The sequence below is a fragment of the Larus michahellis genome, chromosome 1, assembly GCF_964199755.1.
Source record: "Larus michahellis chromosome 1, bLarMic1.1, whole genome shotgun sequence".
NCBI lineage: Eukaryota > Metazoa > Chordata > Aves > Charadriiformes > Laridae > Larus > Larus michahellis.
The window spans coordinates 51,167,661-51,191,998 of NC_133896.1; the positions used below are offsets into that span (position 1 = coordinate 51,167,661).

Genomic DNA, 24,338 nt, shown 5'->3' on the forward strand with positions numbered 1-24,338 from the left:
TTCTTTTCATATTTATTGCTTGCAACTGTCTATTATGAAAATTAATTTTTGCTGTTGAGGAGAGTTTGGACTTTCTAAATATTATCATTCTACACCAATATGATCTTTGTTTTGTGGACTGATAACACAATAAAACAGTTTTTCTGCAGTTTCATATTTATTATTAATCCAGTTTCCTGTTGATTCTAGTTTTGTCTAGTTTTCTTTGTCCGCCATCCATGCTTTCTCCATATAGTCATTTTCCTTCCTTCCATGCTTTCTTGAATGACTGTATATTACACAAACAAGACAAATTTCAGTGTTTGTAAATCTACTGAATAATATTACTGAAAAAATACTGAAATAATAATATCAATGTCAAGATAAATGCAGTAAGTTGAGTAATAAAAGTTTGCGTTTGCTTAATTGCCACTTCCTGTTTATTAGGTGGACTCAAATGATCAGAATTTGAATTTTGTTTTGGGATGTGGTAACGATAAGGCAGGAATGGGTAATGGTTTTGTAATGGATTTGCACTTGGAGCTCATTCAGGCCCAACATCGAGTAGCTGTGAAACTTCTTAAAATGACACAAGGTAGGTTTCAGTAAAGCTAACTGATCTTCATAGCTTGATTAGAGTTCTCTATTAATATAACACTAAGAAACAAAGGAGTATCTACTTTCTGACAGTTTGCTGTGGTATCTCAGTTATAATATTAACTGTTACAGTGTCAGTAATGGAGAATCGGGGGATGCTCTGTAGAAATTTTTTTTCTGTAATGCAAATTTTCTCTCTAGAGAATAACTTGAATATTTTATTCAATGCTCTTTGTAATCTGAATTTCTGCTTCCGTGAAGCTGTCCTTATGTCTTCCTAGTCAGCAGATATCCCACTCTTGCCAAATGCTTTCTGAAAAAACTCTACTTGGTCTCCCATTCCTGGTGTTGTTTTTTTTTGAATTAAAAGCTAGTATTAGTTTGACACTGCAGAGCTCCCCTGTGCACTGCTCCCTGTGATCAAGATCCCTCTTTTCCTGTGATGTTAGTATAACTACTGAAGATGTTAGAGCATGAGGGTGGAATATTTTTAGTGGCGTGATCAGTCCAAGAAATTCTCCTTGAACCAAAGAAAAGAACGTGAGATGGAGCAGAGCTTTACTACAAAACTATGTATTAGCCCCTCTCGCTGAATTTTTCTCAATAGCACTGTCAGAATGAATAACTAGGGATTTCCTTCCCCCATAGGTGCTCAAAAGGATGACAGAAGTCTTAAGTCTAGCAAGTCTCATGTGAAGAATATTAAAGATTTCAGTTATTTAACAGGTAAGGCTTATTAATTAAGATTTTAGGACTATAATAAATTATTGCTGCTGTTTCGTAAATGTCTTATATCGTCTATTTTACAGAGGCATTTATAATGAGAAAAATAAAAAAGAATAAGCTATCTAGAGCAATCTTTTTGATGCAAAAGGCTGCACAGAATTTCCCCACTTCTTCCCAAAGGCAGCTACTGGAGGTAATAAAAAAAATCTTATCGTAGAAATTCCTTATCGTTATCACGATTTTTTGTGTTCTGTATAATTAAGACTTGGATTACTCCTTCTTACAAAAAGAAGAAAAATAGAAGGAACTTGAGGGTCATTGGGTGTTTTTAACTCATGTTGTCAAATTTTCCCTGAGAAGTTTCATTAAGATGAAAGAATAAAGTGACTTAAAACAAGAAAAGAGCACATCCCCAAATTTTGTGCACACATACAGATTGCAGGAAACCTGGAAGAAGAGATGATCTTTCTTTCTACACTTAATCAGCTATTGAAATGATGACCTATGCCTTGCCAAAATGTCATGCAAGTTTCCTTCTTCCCATTACAACCTTCAACATCCTTCTTTTTCCAACATTTATGAGTTGTCCTAGATGACTTTGGCTGGTTGAAATAAAGTCCATGATGACATGGACTTTATTTTATTCTTATTAAATGAACAGTTTAAAAGTTGGAGATTTTGGAATTTATTGAGGCTAAAAGTAGATTCTTCGTGGGTTCATTTCAAATCAATGGGAGTCTTTCCATTGAGATTTCTACCAGCATCTGTCCAGGAAAATTGCCTTCTCATCAGTGGGGAATAAAATTTCTTTGTAGCCTGTACAGCAGATAACAGAATCTGCAATTCTCACTATATAATATATGAAAAAATATTTTAAACAAGAAGTTACTAGGAAGTGTTTTTCTTTTAAGTGCTACAAATGTGGAAGCCCGGTAATTAACACACGTATCTTTTATGTCAGAAGAATGCAAAAATTGGATCAGAAAAGACATACACTAAAAATCTCACTCATATATTTGAAAAATATAAGGCATTTAAGAAAATAAGGTGTAGTGATATGGTATGAAAGTTGTAACTGTAGTCACCAATGAAGACACATACACCAATGAAGACCTTCACTATATTTTACGGTTGTGCATTTTTCACAGAGAAAGATGTAGGTAAAAGAATACAATATGTTTTCAGTCTGTTGCCAGAAAATGTCAGAATTAACTCTGCCTGGACAAACTTAGCATGATCTTCTTTGATATTTGTACTACGATGAAATATTTAATTATATACTTTAATTTTCCTCCTTGAGGTGGGTGGTACTCACTTCATGAACAGCAAATCCATACCTTTCATGCTTCTGAGTAGAGGATTTTGCCTTTTTTATTGTAGAACATCATAATAAGAAATATGTGCTCAGAGAAGAACGAGTCTGGGATTCTTTTAATTAAAAATTGTGTCATAGTACAGATTAATACAAAGAACTATAATTTTTAAGGAAGCAGTCAAGTTTCTAATTACTGATTGCAAAAGTTGAATGGTTGTGTAAGGGAAGGAGTCACTCCATATCTTGTTCTTTATCTTATATTCTTCCTTAAACATTTCTCACTAGGGTGGATGCAACCCTAATCTAACCGGGGAGGGAATGGGGCAAGGTGAGGGTGTGTGCAAATGATGAGCTATGTGATGTTATGTGATTAAGGCTCTATTAAGTCTTAGCTCCCCATTTCTCTATAAATCTATGACTAGCTTTTGGTAATTTTTTGACATGAGATACAAGGCTTATTCAGTCTGTGATCCAACCCAGTGTGGTTGTTCTTATAGCCTTATAAATGTATGAGGACAGAAACAAGGAACTATTAAGGCGCAAGATTACAGGACTGCCACTGAATAACCAATAACTTGCAATTTTCTTTTTCAGTTTATTTTTCAGACTCGGTTCAGCCTAAATACTTGGTCCAGTGTATGGTACTAATTTTTTTGAAATAAAACCCCTAGTTGTAGGAATATATCGTCTCTCTCTTCTTCCAACGCATACCCAGCCTCTTTATCTCTGTGAACTGGCCTTTTTTGGCTTTTATTTGCACTGGACAGCTCACAAGTAAAGATATAAAAATACTAAGTTCTGAATATTAAATTTCCAAGTTAATTTTCTCTTATGTTGACAATGCAAACAAGGTGAATAAACCTACCAATTTGCCATTCAGTCCAGTAAGAAAAAAATATGTACCCTGATCTCCAACCAAATGGCCACATAATCACTGTGTTCAGGAGGCCCCCACATTTTTGCAAGACACTAATAGACTGTCTGTCAGCTCTCAGCTCTCTCCAGCTAACCAAGGGAAATGTCTTAGCCCTGTGTTTTCCAGGCATGCATTCTCCTCCCTTTTCTTTATTGCTGGACTTTATGTCTTTCCTCTATTTCTGGAATACAGAAAATCAGTGTAACCACTTCTACAGCTCCTTCAGAAATTCCACAGATTAGGTCTCCAGCTCTCTCCTAAATAAGAGTTGATATCTTTTTTGTTTCTTGTTGGAGCTAATCACTGGTTGCCACTAATTGCTAATCAACATTATTTGATTAGTCTCTTTTTTCCTATAGGTTCTTCCAAAATTGGATATGCATCAGCCCTGCCTCTTTTGTATGCAACCCTGCATTCCCTTTATTGTACATTGTGAAATTAATCTGCGTATGTAAGGCTTACACAAAGTACCATTCATCCTCATTTAGGATGTAAGATGATGTGAAAATCTACTAGAAGTTTTCTACATAGCAGTGAATTTTTTGTAAGGTCATTTTGAAAACCATTTTGAAGTGTTAAATCAGTCTGATTATTATGTTCTAATATTTTTTCCCTTTTGTTTTAATTTAAATCATAGGAAGCGCTAACTTTAATCGAGCAAGTTGAAGCTGAACAAAGTGCATTGTATCAGAGTCTCAAAGAAGCTATGAGCAGCAAGAAAAAAAGCAGGACTCCTCCTCCTCCTCTGTTACTTTCTAGATCACATTGCTCCATGACATTTAAGCCAGCCCCATTCTCTTCAGATACTCAGGTAATGGTTTTCATGATTACTGGCGTAAGAAATAATTAAACAATACACAAGAGAACAAAAGTTGTTTCAGCAGTGATATACCATCACAGTTCTCTCTGTTGTTCTTGAGAAGATTATGTTATTCTGACTTAACTAAGTCTGCTTTTTTTCCTCCTTGTGAATCAATAGTGACTCATTTTTTTAATCTTCACATTTGCATGAAGCTTTCTTCGTCTCATGCATCATGATCCTTGGTGTTTCTGTTGTGTAACACTTATTTATTCTACTTGCCAAAAACTCATTCTCTCACTTAGAGGCTAATGTACTCCTAGTTACCCTCAAAAGAGATGCAAGGCTGTTGTGTCATGTCATGCAAGAAAGTACCACACTGAAGCCTCTGCTGAAGTGCCACGGTTCAGGTGGAAAAAATCTACCTTCAGTTGAACATGTAGAATCACAGAACTACTTGTATCATACAGGATTTTGGAAAAGGTCTCTAGACCAACCTTCTGCTCAAAGTAGGGTCGGCTGTGAGATTAGACCAGGTTGCTCATGGCTTTATCCAGTCAGTTCTGAAAACCTCCGAGGATGGAGACTAAACAGCTTCTCTGGGCAACCTGTTCCTACAGGGCAACCTGTTCCCAAGGAAAATTGGAATCTCTCTTGTTTCAATTTAGGTCTGTTGTTTTTCATCTTCCTGCCATGCACTACTGTGAAAAGCCTGGCTACATTTTCTTCATCCCTTGCTTGCAGGCACTCAAGGGTGCGTAGTAGATCCCCTGAAGCAACCTCTTCTTCTGGAAGAATAAGCCCATCTCTCTCAGCTTCTTCTTGCAGGGCTAGAGCTGCAGCTCATCTTGATGATCCTCTGCTGCAATCACTCTAGTTGTTCAACATTTCTTCTTAGAATGATGGGTGGCAGGAGGGAAACTGGCCTTGGTATCTAGATGTAGTCTAATGAGTGCTAAGCAGAGGGGGATAATCACATTCCTCAGTCTCCTGTTTTTCTGTTAAGAAAATTCAAGATGCTTTTAGGTTGCTTTGCTGCCATGGCACATTGCTGGCTCATGTTCAGCTTCCTGTCTAACATGACCCCCAGATCCTTTCCAGCCAGTCAGTCCCCAGCCTGTATCCTTGCAAGGGATTCTTCCTTCCCAGGTGCAAGACATTGCATTTGTCCTTCTTAAATTTCATGAGGTTCCTGTTGGCCCATTCCTCTGGGCTCTTTAGGTCCCTTTGAATAACAATCCTGCCCTCAAGGATATCAACTGTTTCCCTCAAATTGGCATCATCTGCAAACCTGGTGAGTGTGTGCTCACTTTTTCCCTTAGGTCATTGCTATAGATACTAAACAGGACAGGTCCCAGGATAGACCCCTGCAGTGCTCCCCTTGTTACTACCCTCCATGTAGAGTACCACCATTAACAATTACTCACTGAGTCTGACCTTCCAGCCATTGTTTTACCCATTTATCTGTTCACACCCCCATACTGTATCATCCTAACTTGGATATAGGAATACTGGGAGACAGTGTTGGAAAAAGTGCCTTGCTAAGGTTGGGGTAAATGGCATCTGCTCCTCTCCCCTCATCTGTAAGTCAAGTAATTTTGTCACAGAGGCCAATCATGGTGGTCAGACATAATTTGCCCTTCGTAAATCCATGCTGTCCTTTCCAAATCACTTTATTCTCCTTCATATGTCCAGAAAGGGTTCAAACAGGCTGAAGTATGAAAAATTTACTGGTTGCAGTTTTCTCGAGAGAGAAACTTTCATAGTGATTTTGCAAGCTGCTTCAAAATAATGATGTGTATATAAAACCAGTAGAAACTCAGGTCTTATTAATAATGCTAAGAATGTTTCTGCAAACAGTTGTTTCATAACTTGCAGCTTTATTGCAGTTTGATTAGTGAATTTCAAATAAATTAATTAGGGAAAAATTCTTCATTTTTATCCCTAATGAACATAAAATTAAAAAAAATAATTATTTAAAGTCTAGTAGTTCATCTGTTTTAGTAAATGTTAGTAATGTTAGTAAAATTTAGTAAATGTTTTGTTCGATACAGGAGGGTGAACGTAACATATTGGGCCACTAGATGGTGCAAGAAGATTTTTCTTATTGTGGTTTGAGCCCAGCTATTCTAGAAGAATTTTTTTTTCTAAAGATGCTGTCCTGGTTTTAGCTGCGATAGAGTTAATTTTCTTCCTAGTAGCTGTTGTGTTTTGGATTTAGTATGAGAATAATATTGATAACACATATTGCTTTAGTTGTTGCTAGGTAATGCTTAGATTAAGTCAAGGACCTTTTCAGCTTCCCATAGAAGCTGGGAGGGAGCATAGACAGGACAAGCTGGCCAAAGGAATATTCCATGCTGTAGACGTCATGCTCAGTACATAAATGGGGTTAGGCAGGGGCAGGAATCCACGATTGCTACTTGGGACAGGCTGGGCAATTGATCATCGGGTGGTGAGCAATTGCATTGTGTCACTTATTTTGTATATTCTTTTACCATTATAATTATTATTATTTTTCTCTTCCATTATTGCTCTATTAAACTGTCTTTATCTCAACCCATGAGGGTTTTTTCTTTTTTTCTCCCTCTTCTCCCTACCCTACTGGGAGGATGGAGGTGAGTGAGTGAACAGCTGCGTAGTCCTAGCTGCCAGCTGTGGTTAAACCACAACAGATACACATAGCTGTTGAACAGTCATGAAAGGTATTTTTTATTAACTGGAAATGGATACTTAGGATTTCATTAGACATGCATAGTTCTTGTACTAGAAGTCAAATTATCTCTAAAATGTCCAGATTTTAAAGTTGGTCATTTCCTGAAAAGAATCTCCTTTATTTCAATATCTCCTTCTAAAAAACAGTCAGGATGCATTGCAAGAAAAATCATGTGTATTACACGAAAAATGAACAATTTAGCTGTTCGGAATTTTTATATGTTGAAAAATGACCTCTTCTGCCAAACCTCAGGTCTGTTTAAATGTCTACTGAAAGTAAATAGAGTTTTTAGAAGAAGCAGCTTAATGCAAGAGAACTTCATCAGACATATAACTTACTGAAATCCATCTTCCCAGTTCTGCAGAGATTAAATCAAAATTAGTTTCCATGTTTGATCTCACTGGACATGACTAAGCACTGATCCAGGAATGCATGCTCACATTCTTCCTTGGTTAAAGATATTGAAAAGTGTAGATGATATGCCCAATTAGATTATCAGCAGCTCGATGGCATTAAAAAAGCATTGATTTCAGTCGGAACTAAGAGCATAGCTTCTTTAGAAAATATTACTGCATTACATCATATCTGCATTTCTGTTGCCTGCTTTTAAGGATTTGTCCTTAAGAGTATGTTGTATCAGAAGCTGATGTCAACTTCAGAAGAATATGATTGCAAGGATGAAATAAGGGATCTAGACTTGAAATCTACAGGAAGTATAGGGTGGCTCAAGGTAGGAGATAGGCTAATAGAGAGTCATCTGCTTCTTTTGCCATTGTAGTGTATCTAGTTCTCCAGCTAAATCAATTAATTAATCTTTCTAGTGCAGCTGGAGTATACATTTTTCTACCAAAGTTTTTTTTTTCCCCAGAGACTGTTTTTACAAAATTAGCAATATAGTAATACTATTAGGAAATACTATTATGTATCAACTCATTCTGTTTTCATTTTCTTCAAAGGTTTCGTGGTACAGTATTTTGGGCTCTGTAGCGGGAGGAAGGAATATGAAAGTAAGGTTAAATAACAATAAACTTCCAAATGCAGGAGAAGAGGTAAGACAGAAGTAAAACTCCTTTAGGTCATTCTCTCTTCCTTAAAAAAACCCTAATTTTTTAAATGTATACATCTGCCATCTTTTTTTAATCAAGTAACTGGCCAAGCCTTTGACAAACCTTTTGATCTTTCTTTTAAGCAATTGAAATTTTGATAGGCTGAAGGCATGCCGAAACCCAAAAAAAGTTCTAAGAACCTTTTTTGAATAATGAATTAAATGATTCAAAAGCTTCGTGTTAGACAAGTCTCTGTCCCTTCTGGTATAACTGTTTTTTGAGAGACATCTAAGAAATATAAAAGGGAAAAAAAGTATATCATGTATTTATAGAGTGTGCCCCAGACACTGCTCTTTCCAGGTGAATTTAGTGTTTCATTGGAGACTTTCACCCCACTGCTAGCTGTTCTTTCTGTGAACTTGCTGCAGTCTGTCTAAGCCACTGACTGTCTTAGCTCTGGCAGGCATTAGAGATGCACAGACCATATGTCTCAGCAATGGAGCTTCTGATTGCTTTATGATATGCTTTTGCAAAAGGCTGATCTGCAAAGTCACTATATGCCTGCTCCATGGAAGAAGTTTAGAATTCTTTGTGGTGGAATGATCTACCAACTTACCAACATGAGAAAAGTTTGCTCTAAAGGGATACTACAGACTGCCTTTCGCTAATTTCTGGTCTGCTGGTTCAGGATTCATCCCCAACATTTGAAGAGATTTCTGTTGTTCAGAGGTCTCCTTATGAAGGCCGGACAGAATTTGAATAAGAGCACTGTGTTGATGCTACATTACTCATTTCTCGTTTCTCATTTCTCGCGTTGCGCTTCAGTCACTGTGTCAGTTGTTTGTTGTTTCAAGACCTTAAAACTTTCCTTTGTGTGTAAGTTGTCCTGGTTATGGAGAGAAAGGTGGAAAAGCCTGTTAGGAATGAACCATGATGTTAAAGTGCAGGTGGACAATTACTTGAAGGAAAAATGAAGAGAAGATTTTGAAAATATATTGTTTATCTACACAAACTCCAAAGTTGTGTTAATGGTGCTGAGAGGATCTGAGACATCCTCTGCCCATATCTAACACATGCACGTGACATCTACGGAGGAAATCATATGCTCTTTTTCTGGAAGCATAGCTCAGGGGTAGAAAGTTTCCATCTCAATGACTGCAAAAGCATTCACACTCATGGTGTGAATGTGCAAATGAACAAAAATGACCTAGAGAAACTCCAGGTCCTGGTACTTAGCTGTTCTCTTAGGTTATGTTCTCTGTATACTCAACTGCATTCCAGAGAAAACTGATACTTTTTTCCCTTGTTGTTTCATTGTTTTCTCATTGTCTTCAAGAACCTAATATTATGTGGAAACATGACATGTCTGTTAATCTACATTGTACTTTGATTGTATCCAAGACCACTATTTATTTAACAATAAAAGTTTAGAGTTTGAGATTTGGTTTTGATATGTACAGTAGAAGTAATGAGAAAATATTTCTATTGATAGATACCAGCTGATGGGAAAAGCCTCTTGGAAATACAGGGCTTAGATCCCAATGAGAAATACGTATTTGCAGTCGCAGCATATTCTTCTGATGGAAAACTTATTGGTGATGCCATTGGGGAAACGACTAAGCCAATCCTTGCATATCCACCTCTTTCTGCTACTACTGTTCGAGCCTATCTAACTGAGGTAGGGTTAGGGTCTTTGATAATAAACACATACTTTAATTTGGTTGTAATTACTTGTTTTCACTGGTAGCTCTAAAACTTTTTCTGGTAAAAACTCAAGACTTCCTTGCCAAAAGCTTGATAAGCTCAAATCATAATTTTAACACAACAAATGGTATATTTGAGTAACTCAGTTCTTAATTCAAAATTATTGGAAATTCCAGTTTAAGGGGAAAGATGTCTCTCAGCTAGTTTTCTTATCCCAGTTCCTGTTTTTCAGTCTGCATTCAACTTCTTTATTCTTTTTTATATTTTTTTTTATTTTTATTTTTGTGATTGAGACCAAGTGCTAGAAATCATCTTATTAGTCATTACAGTACGGGATGAAGAATGTGATTGAACTTATGAGGTATCAAATCCAACCATTTTCATATTGAAATTATTTTTGTAGTGTCTTGTGGAAGACCACAAAAGCTCTGTCAGACCTTTATCATAATTTTCTGTATTCTTAATAAAGAAAATTTAAAACAGGTTGTGACATGGAGAAGAGTGAAATTGTCTAGCCCTGTAGATCAGATCATGGGGAACTGTTAGAAGATTTCCTAAAATCTTCTAGAGTAAGAGGTATCCACGTTAATTTATGCCTACTTGTGTGGCTCCATTTACATCCCATTATCCAGAGCAGCGGGGCATTCTGCACTATTAGCAAAAGTAAAATGAACCTAGATGAAATGATATGCCTTCAAAAACTGCAGCACAATACATATAAAGTATTCCACAAAGGGCTGTTAGATCCTTGGTTAACAGTCAAGAAACACTTTTGCCTTCTCTGATGCTAATTCTGAAGGCAAACTAATATTAGTAGAATAAGATTGCTACTACATGTGTTCAATTCAAATATGTTAGAATATTCTTACAGAAATGGTAAATGTACATGCTGGAGGGGCAGTTTTAAAACGTTTCTTTATACTATAATCATATTTGTCTTGGTTATTTGTTGAACATGGAAACTTGCTAAATTTTTTTGTTGTTGGGTTTTTTGTAGGTAGCCTATCAGACTGGCAACTACACATTAGCCAGAGAAGCATTTTCACCAATGTGGGATTATTTTGTTTCAAATTCTTCTCCACTGCCTGCCAATGCAGCTGTTATTTCTGCAAGTAGCAATTTGACTATATCTGAAAACAGGTAACTGGCGAAAACAAAATTAAAATCATAGTTAATTATAGATGGGCACATTTTATTTTAAAGAGTACCAGGCTGTGAAATTTGTTCAGACTTGCGATATGAAAAACATTCTGAAAAACAAAAAGGCGTGAAAGGTGTTATAAAAATATAGTGTTTTATAATTAGCAGAGGATTTTTGTTATTTATGGAACTACTAGCATTTACACACTTAATTCTTTATAGTGATTGTTTTCTTAAGATAATTGGGAAACATTTATCAAGTAGCGATTAATTCCGTGTGATGTATTTTCATATGCAAAAGATGTAATATGCACTGTGTTCGTGACTTTCCAATTAAGGGAGCAGTAGAGTTCAGAAATTCTGAAAATTTTGTGAAGAACACCAGCCAAAAGGGGTAAATCCTTGCTAATTTTGTTTTGGGGCAGATATACATCTGCCAACAATCTTTGAATATACTAAAGTGCTTTAGAAGAGATATTTTAAAGTAATTCATTTATAAATAAATTTCAAGTGTTCAGTCATAATATTATAGGTTTTTCATTATGACAAAGCCCAGCTAGAAGTTTTATGGTTACATTTGCTGAAATTCAATAGATCCAAGTGCAAAAACAAATCAAAACTTAATTATTTCCCAGATAAAAGAAAGAGACTTGTATGAAATAATAGACATGAAATACTATAATAAAAATTAATACTTTTAGATGTTAGTCAGCTGCTTATAATTTGATAATGAATTAACATCCAATACAACTGAGCACAAATCACCATCTTCACCTGTGTGGAATTCTTTTTAGACTGATACTTTCATTAGGAAAGTTTAGCCAAACGTGGAGAAAGTATGAAAAAGTTTTGCAGCATCTCTGTTGCAGTTTGACAGACTGGCTTAGTCTTGAAACCATAATGACAAGGAGCAACCTTATTGCGTGTGTGTTAATAGTTCTTGAATGTTTCAAGAAATAAAGATCTTTGTTTCAAGAAATAGATACTAGGGGGATTTCCTAACACTTTTCATCATAATACTTCCATTTCCACTTTACAGACAGAATAACCAGTAATCAGCTATTCTGAGACGTATAATGTACCCAGAGTTTTCTCTGTATTGTTTTGTCTTACTTGCATCAAAGCCCACGGTTTTCTCATGGTAGCGCTGTTTGGATGGAAGCAGGTAGTGTAGGCTTGTGTGTGCTTTGAATCCTGTTGCAGGAGAAAGTAATGTGTGTAAACCTACTTCTTGTTATTTGGGGCTCAGCCAGACCACTGGCGTGTGTCCTGTTTGCCCTTCAAGTGCCACCATGTATCTGATACTAAGCATACAAATTGACCCGGGGGCTTGATGTTACATGCCATAAGAGCATTTGGAAGAGCATTTGGGATTTACAGGCAGCCTGTGGACTGCGTGATGCAGGCAGATAATCACTAGACATCCTATTTCATAACTTTGTGGATGTTTTAAGTCTATCCCTGGCCTGGGCAACAAAGCAAGAATACAAGTCTGGTCATTATGCTGCTTTTTTTTTTTTTAAACACACGCAGCTCTAAAGATAACTTTTGAATGAAGCTGCTTTCAAATAAATCAAATGAAGACTGCAAATTTTAAACAGGCACGGAAAGCAGATTTTACTTTTCTGACAGCTATATCCAAGCCTGATTTTTTTCTTTGCAATTAATATGGAACATTCTCAAAGCTGCAGTATCAGACCTGAAATTAGCCAGTTTCAGCCTTGCTGATCGGTAGCTAGGAAATTAGTTGGACAAGCTTAAAAGTACAGAGGCAGTAGAGGGAGCTGGAAGGAAAGGAAACCTCTTGTTTCCAGCCAGAAGCCCTGTTGATATCCTGGTAATGTCAAGTATGCAAATGTGTCGACTTGATCTTCCTTCTTGAGTTTCAGTCTCTTTTAGGAAACACAGTCGAAGAGAAGGGGGAGTTTACTTCTTATACTTCAAAATCGTAGGATTTTTCCTGTAACAAAAATATTTAAAAAAATATAACAAGGACAAATGCCCCCCTTATCCCCAGGGAAGGAAAAAAAAAAACAACAAAAAAGCAGGCGGAAGAAAAGAGATTCTTTTGAGACTTGTAATAAAAGACATCAGTGATGAAAAGGAGTCTGTTACTAATACTTAGTGATGGACTTCACAACTGCGTGCATCATTGTCAGAATACAGAAAAATAATGTGTAAAAGGAGACAGTTAAAATAAATAAGCTGTAGCTTCCAAAGTTTTCAAAGAAAGTTCAAAGGAAGTTTCACTGGATTACATGAAACAACTAAGGAAAAACTGTCTTAGGACAGTAGAAGGTGGACAACAATTTGAAAAGGAGTCTTAGCCCTTTTATTTTTTTATGTTAGAAATTTTAAGCATTTTTTTCAGTTTTATGTATAAATCTTATTTCTAGGGGTAGCTACAGTAATCCCTTTTGCCCATAATTTTAAAATGAAAGGCTGCATTTTAATATAATGCGGTTTCAGGCATGATATATCAGAATCATCATTAACATGCTTTTGCCATTGTTTTGCTTTTTTATCTTGTAGGTTACGTTTTGAAGCTGTATCTCAGACTTCTCCTATTACCTTGCACCTCTTTCTGAGGAATATATTTGCTGTCTGTGACATTAATGTCATGGAAGGAGCACTCTTCTGTGATTCCATCTGTTCCAATGAGATACTTTATAAGGAACAGGTATGTGTGGCTTAAAATAATTTACTGGATTTGATTTACTTTTTGAACAGCTTTATTTCATCATTGCAAGATATGTTGCAATGTACTAATCCTATTTACAGAGTACTCCCTTTTCTGTGAGTTATCTGGTCTTTCTTTCTGAAGTGTTTTAGTAGCTGTTGGTTACTTTGTATCCTGGTGGAAGATGGCTTCTGAATCAGTTATTGCCTCCAAAGTCTACTGATTCCAATTGAGGAGGGATTTTCCTTGACTTCAGTGGTGGTAGATTATAATTTAAGCAAGAAATATAATAATTGTTATTTTCGTCCTACTAAGAAGCACCTTAGATTTTTAATTTTAAACATTTCTGCTTTTTAATACATATATTTTCATTAATATTGAACTTCTAACAGGGTTTCATGGTTTTAATATACTAAGCTTCTTTCCTCTTATTTCAGACTTTCTTATAGTATAATGGCGTGTTAATGACAGAGACCCCTTTATTTTTTACTTGGATAGTAAAGCTTTGCCTCCTGTGTTATTGCATTCCTATTCCACTCTCTCGTTGCTGAAGTCCCCATGAAAATGTGAGCAGTCGGTTCTCAGTGACTTTACTGGATCTCCTCACACATGCAAGGACTGCAGCAGATAACTGGAAGGGAACGGAAGAAATTGTTATCCTTCCCTTACCTACTCTGAGAGGTTAGCATGTGAAATTTCCACTCCGCGCAGGTTGCGGTTGTTAACCGGGCTTTGTAAATTATATGGGTAAATTCCGAGGACACAATCAGGTCAAGAACAATTGTCTCCTTTAGAATCATGAATAACGTTGCATTTTTTTATATACCTCTAACAGGTGTCAATGTAAATTAATTTTTAAACTTTTATCTTGCTTGCTGCTTACACTACTTTTTAAACTGCAATACTATCTGCCTTCTTTCACTCTCAAATGATTTAAAGCAACAGAATTCATATTTGAATCAAAATGTGTTTCTTTTACAGGTTGCTAGATTATCAGAATGTGAAAGAATGACTGTGGCAATTGAACTTAGCAATTGTTTGAATGATGCAAGTTATACCCTGCAGTCTGTTGTACAATGTTATGGTCTCCTTGCTCCAATTATTTACCACAAGATTTCTTCAGTGCCAGTAGTTCAGGTGAGAAGATTTTAAGACAAAGCAGCTGGCATCCAGGTCCTGAAGTTATAGTGATTCAAATTAAACTTATAATGGAGCGTACAGTGTGAGAGCTAAATATATAGGCTTTTTGTTCTTAGTAGTGCTGAAAGAAAAGCCTTTTATGGTTTTATGTATTCCCAATGCATATATGTTCAGTGTAAGCTGCATAGATTCTACCTCAGATATGCTAAAGTAACTGCAGAATGTTGGTTGTTTCTTCAGGATTTGTTGGTATTTTTAAACTATAGTAGGATCTATAATGTGACCTCTACTTGAATGCTATTTGCAGATGGCACCTTTGAGGACAGAAAAGCAGCATTTGCCTGTGGCTTTTTTTTTTGAATGTTTGATTCATATCCAGTTTTCTTAAAAAAAGAAGGCTAGTCAATGTTTTTGATAATGGAGTCTTTAGTTTTCAGGCATGTGCTCCTTTCCAGAAGCAAGCACCTTCTTTTTGAAAACAGAGTACCTGAATCCTTTCCTGCCATTTCTGAAGCAGCAGACACGTTTTTTAGATTCTGCAAGGGTAGAGTAGAAACATGCAATTTTTTTCCCCGTAATTAAGTAGTTTTGTCAGGGAGCAGCAGTAAGAGCGTGTTTGCTTTGTGAGGAAGGGAGAGGCGACTGCAGGGCAGGCAAGGCACAGACTAGCAGCATCTGAACATGGCAGACAAAGCAGGGTGTTTATAAGAGGATCCACTGAAAGTCCAGAGAAAGTGAAGTTATTGGGCTGGTCCATGGTCCATCCAGGAGAAAAAGTCAGGAGCTGCAGGAGTTGGAGCCAGAGACTGGAGACAAGTCTACAACACAGGTCCAAGATCCATCCAGGAGACAGAACTGAAGAGCTGCACACCAGTACCACAGCTCAAGCAGGGACTGGAGGCTTGTGTCTGAGCTTAACTGGGACTCCTGGGCCCCCGGACAGAAGGTGTGGGAGGAGGCCCCAAGTGAGGCTGCTCATGGAGCGACTGTTGGGGCACTCAGGGCTCTGACAAGTTTTTAGGAGTGTTTAGAAAAAAAATTAAAATCTGTTTACGTACAGGGATAGCCTCTTGCTTAAGTTGTAGTTGGCTGTGATGACCTACCAAAGGCATAGCTAGCCACTGGAAATGGCTTCTGTTTCAGATTTCCTAATGAAAGGGAAAAATAATTTAGTCACGTGTTCTTTTCATGTCTATTAGACAAAAATGGGGAAAGAAGCCTTTTTTTTTAGACCATACTGAAAACATTTTTCTTTCATTTAAAATTCTAACCATCTCAATATAGTTTTAAGTAGTCCTCTACTAGGAGTATGTCATCTTACCAAATTAAGCATCCTTTGATTTCATCTTAATTGAATCAGCAAAAATCATCATGTATCTGTAATCTAATATCTGCGATTTTATGTGAACATGTCATTTATTCCAAAGGGCTGTGTTTGAAATCTTGAAACTGTTAATTTCAATGGAAATTTTATTGTTGGCTTTTGTAGAGCTAGCTTCTTATCCCATCCATTAGATTTTAAAGAAGTTCACCATCAAATGCAATAGATTGTATAGAGGTACGAGCTTGTAAGTTGTGTTGCAGACTTCAGACTTTGTTTTAACCCTTGTATTAACAGATTCTCATTAAATGCTTGGCTGTCCTTCAAGAAATTCCAAGTGCTACTTTGCAGAGGAGGCAGGCAGGATGTTACGAGAGTATTCAGCATATGATAGCTTGTACTTCATTTTATACAGCAAAGGTATGGTGTGGATTATTGTGCTTACAGCTTAGTTTAAGATATAGCTCTTGTCATTTACAGAAAGAAAAAAAAAAAGATTTAGTAAGCTGGCCTTCAGAGTGATATCTTAGAAAACAAACACTCTTAAAGGACAAAGGTCTAGAAATATTTACTAGTATCTTTGTATCAGGGCATTTTATATAGTAATGAAATTTTGACTTTTTAATAAAACTGTGAATTTTCCTTTGTTCAGAAAACAGGCTGTAATTTTTAGTCCATGACATGAAATCTGTATTTTATATCATTGCATGTATTTTTACATTTAAGGTGGTATTATTTTCAATAAGGCATATATGTAATATATAAATTTAAAAATTTACTTGCTGCGTATAGGCCATATTTATAGTTTTAATCAGAATAACATACATAGTTTATCTGCTAATTAGATACAAGAGACTTTATACAATTTGGTCCCACGTGCTGTCAGGAACATAAACACCTTGACTTTCAATGATAATACCTATCTGTAGATCAATTTATGATTTAGATACTCAATCTATTTAGTGAGATGAGAAATGTGGTACAGGTAGGATTTTTTTCTTCAGTTGTGGAGTCATGCTAGAGTTAAAGTACCTGCCATGGTAACTGTATGATGCTGAAAAAGTCAGCTTTCCTCTAGCTTTGAGTACACCTCAGCGAAGAGCTCATATCAAAGCTGAGCTGCGGCTGATGCTTTGAGGGGTTCCCCCATGTTGGTGATCCCTCACCCCAGTCTTTATGGGAGCTGCATTTCTATGCTTATCTCACAAGACCAGATCAATGTCAAAAACCCTTAAAAGTGCTCTGCAAGAAGACACAGTTTCCATTCTTTTAAGATTTATAAAGATGAATATTTTAAGCCCTACTGTCGCCATTTTCTTGGTATTAACCAATTACTTCGTGGGTGTGAGGGTAGTGTCAGGGCACAGTGAGGGCTGGCAAGCCAGGAGCCGAGGCCAATGCCATGGCTGGCAGGGAAGCACCTGGCTGTCAGATTCAACCAGGAGTCCAGATCATCGGGTGAATTTGTGGTGATGGGGCAGATCCGAGATGAAGCTGGGAAGTCAAGCCGCAGGTCAGGATCAGGTCTGATGAGGGGAGGTAAGATCAGACACAGCACAAAAGGCTGGTCCATCATGGTGGGAGCAGTCTGAGGCCAAGCTGAGGAGTCAGTCCGCAGGTCAGGTGTCCAGACCAGTGGTTCCATGGCCAGGTCCAGGCATGACTTGGAGTGCACTGGAGACCATCATTCCTGACAGATAGGAGCCGGCTATCAGACAGATAGGCTCAGGCCTGAGCTGAAAGAGAGCTCCTGGCCCCATGGGGGGAGAGCCCAGGCGGAGGCGATCAAGGCCAACAAAGCCTATTAGGAACCTTGAAACCTTGATATAGTGTCTGCTTGTTGTTGGATTCCCCAGCTAAATAACTGTCTGCTTGTACTGATAATTTTTTTTTTTCTCCTTAGATTTAGTATTTCAACAGAATAGTCAGGCCATGTACTGTATTTGTCCTAAAGTAATCTATACACTTATTTTCTATCCTGAAGACAAACATCCTAATGTGAAGTTACCTTGCATGTAGTAGAAGTACGTTGGGCTTTAGAGCTCTATTTAAAGAAGATAAAGCCATCTAAAAGCATTCCCCACACTGTTCAGTTACAAATTTCATAATTTTCAAAATAAATTTCACCAGTCCTTTTACTAATACAGTTGAGATTTACAAATGTGCACTTGATACCAGAGAGGTAAATGAGGATCATTTAGTTACCCTTTATATTCTTTGATAGCAGTACTGCCTGAGAACAGGGAGACTGTCAGTCACAGAAATAGATACTTCTGGTTAAATCTTTCTATTCTCTGAGGGATAGGTTAAGCCAAAGTAGAATACACAGATAACATATCTGCAATTCCAATTACTTTAGAGGTCTATAGTCTTGGGTTTTTTAATAAAGGAAACTTCAGTATCGAGTAATTAATTTCTATTTATAATATTCATGCATTTTGACAATTATAAGTAGACAATAATGAAACGTTATATGTTATGGAAAACAAAAATATATAACATGATTCTTTAATAGGTACTACGTTCATGGCAAGAATATGAACTAGCTGTAATTATTGTTAACTATGGGAAAAAATTGTTGGATTCCTCGCCAGCAATCTCACCCTGCCAGTCAGGAGTTGTGAAAACTGAAGAAACACAGACTAACAAAGAGGTTAAAGTAATTGCTCTGACTTTCACTTTTTATTTTCTCTAAATCCTGTGTTTATTATTTTTGAAGACCTCATCTATTAACTTTTTGGTTTAGAAGTGATTGTATGAAATGTTTCCTCATAGAATAAGAGATCCCAAAGTACAGCTGAGAGGCTTCTGTTTAATTGTAGCCATCTTTGTTAAGACCAGTTGCAGACTGCAGTGGGTACAGGGTCTCATCTTGTTGAACCTGAGAGGGGTTAGCAACATTACAGTTCAGAGCCATGGGGATCCTGCAGATACTTATACAAGCATCTCTAACTGATCTTCATGTATAGTTTGCAGGAATGCTTTATTAGACAGAAAAAGTAATTAAAGAATTACGTAAGTAAAGAAGAGCAAAAATATCCTAAATAATGTAGAAACTTAGCCGCTAATTTAGTGTAGCAGCTGCTTGAAACTGGGTCATAATAAGAGAGTAACTTAAGAACTGTGTAGACTGAAAAATATTTCTCAACGTAGGAAGAACTTTCAACCTTAAAGACCTGAATACTTAAATTACAAAGAGATGCATCAGGTTGTGAGGATATCCTACAAGTTAGAATCAGAGTAAAGTGTTGATTCTCTGTACTTTCCTGTTTTTTCTTTAAATAATTTTAGAAGAGATTTTACTAGAGATGAGATTTGAGAAAGAAGTAAGAAAGTAGGAATAATGAGAGGAAGAAAGGAAGCAATGTGAGCATGAAACTGAGATATATTGGAGAGAGTGACAAAGAGTCAATCACCTCACAGGGAAGGATTTCTGGAAGAAAATTTGTAGGACACTGATAGGATCCAGGACAAATGATTTTCTTCATTGTTTATTGCTGAGTTTGTGTTAGCTGCTCCCAAGTTCAAAGCAAAAAAAGGAAAGTAATCTAAGACTGTAGGAACAATATAATATGTTGACCCAAGTAGGGCTGACTGAAAATTGTATTTTCAGAAATGAAAAAAGAAGAACTTTCTTTACAGAGGAAGATTTTGATCTCTGTAGGCAGTAAATAATCTACAAAATATTAATTTTTCTGGAAAACAACACATTTTGTCAAACCATCTGTTCAAATTTGTTATAGTAGCATGTGGGACTTCCCTAAAAATGTATTTGGTGGCAGAGCAACTCTACTTACTCCCTTGGAGATCAGTCAAGAATGAATCATGGCCAGGTTATTCCAGCCATACTAAAAAGTTTATGAACATCAATTTTCACTTGAAAAGAAAAATAAGACAATATTGCTGAAATTATCAGATATAGCATTAGAAGACTTGTGATCTAACCCAGACTCCACTATTGACCTGCTGGGTTTACTTCGGTAAAAGCTAAATTTTCATGACTAAGTATTGGATGTTTCAGACCACTTCTGCAAAGACATCCCATTTAGCTGCAATGGAAAAAGCAACAGAAAATCTAAGTGCTCTTGAATCAAATCTCCTCAAACTGACAAAACCAGGTGGGTGTACTATTAAAACATTTCTTACCTTTTTCTATGCATTTTTCTGTGGTTTATTTGTGAAAATTATTTTCCTAAGAAGTAGATTCATATATATTCCATGATAAATCAACCAAAATCATAATTCCAGTGACGTTATTTATCCATGGAAGTGATGTGTATAATGACTTTTATTGATCTTTTTCATCATTTCCACCAAAACACTCATTCCTTCTTAGAAAGGAATGGTCAGTTCTGTTCTGTTCTGTTCTGCAAATATATGTGTTCCCTCAATTTATGTAAATTGGGTTCTGTATTATTTAGGCTTTCTTATTTTCCTAAATCAGAAAATGCAGTGGCAAAGACCATTGTCCATTTATAGCATGTGTTGCTATCCTACCATTGCTAGTAGTAATGACCACTGCAGGAAATTTTAGTGGAGAAAAGGCTTCCTGAAGAAAGTTAACAGAAATTGTCCTCTTTCAGAAGGAATCGCATGTATACTAGCATTACTTGTAACTCAGGAATGAATACATCAACTTTAAAATATCTTAGAGTATGGATTAAGCACAAAATTTTCAGGCTAATAGTTCTGCCAAAGTTAGGTGAATATGTAGGACTTACTTATAAAAGAAATTTGATTAGAACTTAAGACACAGAGCCACTACTGATTTTTCTTCCATTGCATTTACATGGCATCTTGTACTCCTTGGAGCCTGGATTGAATCATAAAATCATTTAGGTTAAAGACATTTCTGGAAGTCATTTATTCCAACCCCCTGCTCAAAACAGGTACAATTAGATCAGGTTGGTCTGGCACTTGTCCAGTCAAGTTATGAATCTCTCTGAAGAAAGACAGGCAACCTGTTCACATAGTTGACCGCGCTTATGGTTAAAAAAAGGTTTTCTTTATGTCTATTTGGAATTTTCTTATTTGCAACTTGTGTCTATTGCCTCTTGTGCCATCAATGAGGATGGTCTGTCTCCATACTCCGTATTCTGCCTATAGGTAGGTGTAGACTCCTCTTAGCCTTCTGAAGATTGAATAAACTCAATTCTCTCAGACTCTTCCTGCTTTGTTGTGCACTTTAGCTCCTTATCATCTTGGTGGCCCTTCTCTGGACTTACTGCAGTATGTCAGAGCCTTGTACTACAGTGTCCAAAACCAAATACAGTAATCTAGATGTGGTCTTACAAGTGCTGAAGAGGGAGGAATAATCACTTCCCTTGACCTGCTGGCTATGCTGTTCCTAATACGGCCCAGTATGCAACTGGTCTTTGCTGCAAGGGCATGCTGCTGACTTATGTTCTAGTTATCGTCCATCATCTCTAGAATCATAGAATAGTTTGGGGTGGAAGGGACCTTTAAGGGTCATCTAGTCCAACCCACAATGCATTTGTCTAAGAAGAGAAAGAATTTCTGTAATAAATAGAATAAAAAGAGTGACACAAAAATTCCATTCATCTGTGCACTGATTTTCTGCTGCCAACATCGATGCCTGCATTCCTGCAGAAGAACTTACAGAGTGAATGAATTCTGTAAGTTAATGGAAAATTACATTGATTACTTAATAAAATGATGTTCCATTTTTACATAATGGAAGTTAAATTAATGGGTTGATAAGTTAGAGAAGAACGCATTTTCAGTAACTGGCAAATACTTGATGGCTGAAGTCTGCTCTGTTGCTGAAATAGCATATTCGTCAATAAGTTTCAGGATACAAATTGAAGAGGATTCTGTTGCTGAAGCCATGCAAAACAAATAACAAAGCTTAGAGCTGCCATTATAGATATACCAATATGTATAAGTGATTTAGGACAATGTGCACACCTGTAGGGCATGCAGTTAAAAATATTTTGTAAAAAACCCTGTCATAGGAAATCCTTAAAAGTAGATCAAGGCTTAGCATTCCATTGATGATAGTCTATGAGAAAAATATAAAAGAAATGAATCTGCCTTTTTCATAAGAAACTGAGGAAAACCAAATATTTCATACACAGTACAATTTAAATTCTGAAATGTGAAATGTTTTCCCATTTAAAAAAATTTGGGAGGTATTCTTCCTTGTGAAAATGCGCATTTGAAGGAATATATTTTTGAACTTGTCCAACAGGAGAGAGTAGTAATAAAGGGTGTGACTTCTCCTAAAATGCAACTAAAAAAGATCTGCTTGTCGTGCTGGCTGTCCTATTCAGTTGCACATGATTTGCATTCAACAGACTTCAACTGACTGCTACCAGTGGAGGGTGTAGCTATTGATCCACTATCACAACTGGTTGTTCCAGAGTGCCTTTTTAACCTCGCTTTTCTCAGGGACTGGCTGCATTGATCTTTCTCAACCCCACAACTTGCCTAAGCACAAAATTTGTAGGTCATGTTTTTTTATTAAGGCAAAATAGCAGCTAGCACATGTAACCTTGTTCTGGTGCTCATCAGCTAGTAACACAGTTATATTTAACTCTCAGAAGCTTGAATCCAAGTTATTATTCTCCTATATATTGTATATACTATTTATAGCTATATATTGTATATACTATTTATAGCTATATATTGTATATATCATTTACACTATATCTAATATATTATTTATAAAATAGAAATGCATTCATATACATATCTTTATATAAACATTTATGTGAAGAAAAAAAGTTCCTTTACCTACTTATGCTATCCATATGGCGAGCATGTATGTAAGCACTAGTCAGTAGTAGCATCGTGTGTTCAGTTCATTCTGTATAGCCTTAAATACGGTTTTGGACATGTCCTTACTGCACTTCCTCCTTCACAGATGATTTGTATGGAGCTTTGTTAGACCTCTGATGAACTCCAGACATCCTGTTTGTTGTCTAGTAGCTGGAAGTTCATCAATCACATCCATAAGCTCTTCATTATTTAAGTGGCAGAACTACTTATGTTAGAAGAAAAGAGCAAGCGTTTGATTTTCTCTCTGATGACAGTGAGAGATTTAAAAGCAAACTCTGTGCTAAAGAAGGATTTTTCTAGTCTTCAGTTATGATTCCAGGTAGAGTTTCTGTTGTAGACTATCTCTGCTTGTCATAATGGATTTGATTTTGTTATTGGTGTAGCTCGTGGATCAGAGCTTACAGGACAGGAAGATCCTTTGTTCCTCTACCCTGTAATTTCATGTTGGACATCAAACAATGCGTATCGAGAAGGTAGGATAATTGGTGGCTATTTTAATTGTAAAGGCATCTTTACTTCAGAAAGTTGCCAGTAAAGCTATCTACTTCTTGCTTGGAATAAGCTCTTGGAAACTTCCTCTTCATTTTGTGAATATACAAATATATAAAATCAAGTAAAACATAGCTTGAAAAAAGTTCTTAATATAGTCACATTTAGAAGTGTATGAAATACTTGCAACAAATCATTTTATATGATGATGCTAATTATATAAAATATTAATATTTTAAAGAATTTGAGTAATGTTTATTTTCTAATGACCTTAAAAATGAGCTCATTTTTTAAAGTTGTGTCAAGATTTCAAAGATTATATTTGTGTGGGATGTTCTTTTTAAATTGAGATACCCCATCTCCACAATAAATAATGTTAGTGAAAGAGGAATTCCCAAAAGTCTGAGTACATTTGTGTTTTTCAAATAGGATTTATGATTCTGGTATGTGGCCTTTGTCACGGCCTGATTTTTTTTTGTTCTAATATTGGTGTTCAAAATAACAATGTAGCGTAGCCGTTAAAATTAGTATAGCTTTCAGGTAGGATAAATACTTATTTATTTCTCAGTGGTAAAAAATTATTAAGACAGCCAAACAGTAAAAGCAGTTTGCAAACAATTAAAAAGCTGCCTAAAACCTAGACAACACAGTTCACTGCTGCAATGAGAACTATGTGATGCTTCCATACTAATGTGACGCTTCCATACTAATGTGACTGTCACCAAGAAGAGCAACCTAAGTGAATAGGATGCAGTTACTCTGTTTATACTTGCTTTATTGTTTTTGCAGGATTTTCAGGCATGTGTACAATTAGGCATGTTGAATATTGCTATGAAATATTTTTGTACTATGTACTGTGTGATACAAAAATAGTTCCAAACCTGTTTTTGTAGTCCCTAGAATGTTTGTCATTCTAGGAGTGTAAATAGAGTGAACTTTGTGATTCTGGATGCCCGGTCACAACAACAA

At 36.3% G+C, this 24,338-nt stretch overlaps 1 protein-coding gene across 1 annotated transcript in view; it reads left to right on the top strand.

Moving 5' to 3' along the window:
• CFAP54 (cilia and flagella associated protein 54) overlaps positions 1 to 24,338 on the top strand; it is a 110,369-nt gene that overhangs the window by 28,414 nt on the left and 57,617 nt on the right. Inside the window, exons 18-30 of the mRNA XM_074572659.1 lie at positions 427 to 574; positions 1,225 to 1,302; positions 1,386 to 1,495; positions 4,171 to 4,344; positions 8,005 to 8,097; positions 9,587 to 9,772; positions 10,796 to 10,938; positions 13,471 to 13,618; positions 14,600 to 14,755; positions 16,377 to 16,499; positions 18,595 to 18,738; positions 20,101 to 20,197; positions 23,264 to 23,353. Coding sequence (XP_074428760.1) covers positions 427 to 574; positions 1,225 to 1,302; positions 1,386 to 1,495; positions 4,171 to 4,344; positions 8,005 to 8,097; positions 9,587 to 9,772; positions 10,796 to 10,938; positions 13,471 to 13,618; positions 14,600 to 14,755; positions 16,377 to 16,499; positions 18,595 to 18,738; positions 20,101 to 20,197; positions 23,264 to 23,353 — 1,690 coding nt within the window. The remainder of the gene's footprint in view (positions 1 to 426; positions 575 to 1,224; positions 1,303 to 1,385; positions 1,496 to 4,170; positions 4,345 to 8,004; positions 8,098 to 9,586; positions 9,773 to 10,795; positions 10,939 to 13,470; positions 13,619 to 14,599; positions 14,756 to 16,376; positions 16,500 to 18,594; positions 18,739 to 20,100; positions 20,198 to 23,263; positions 23,354 to 24,338) is intronic.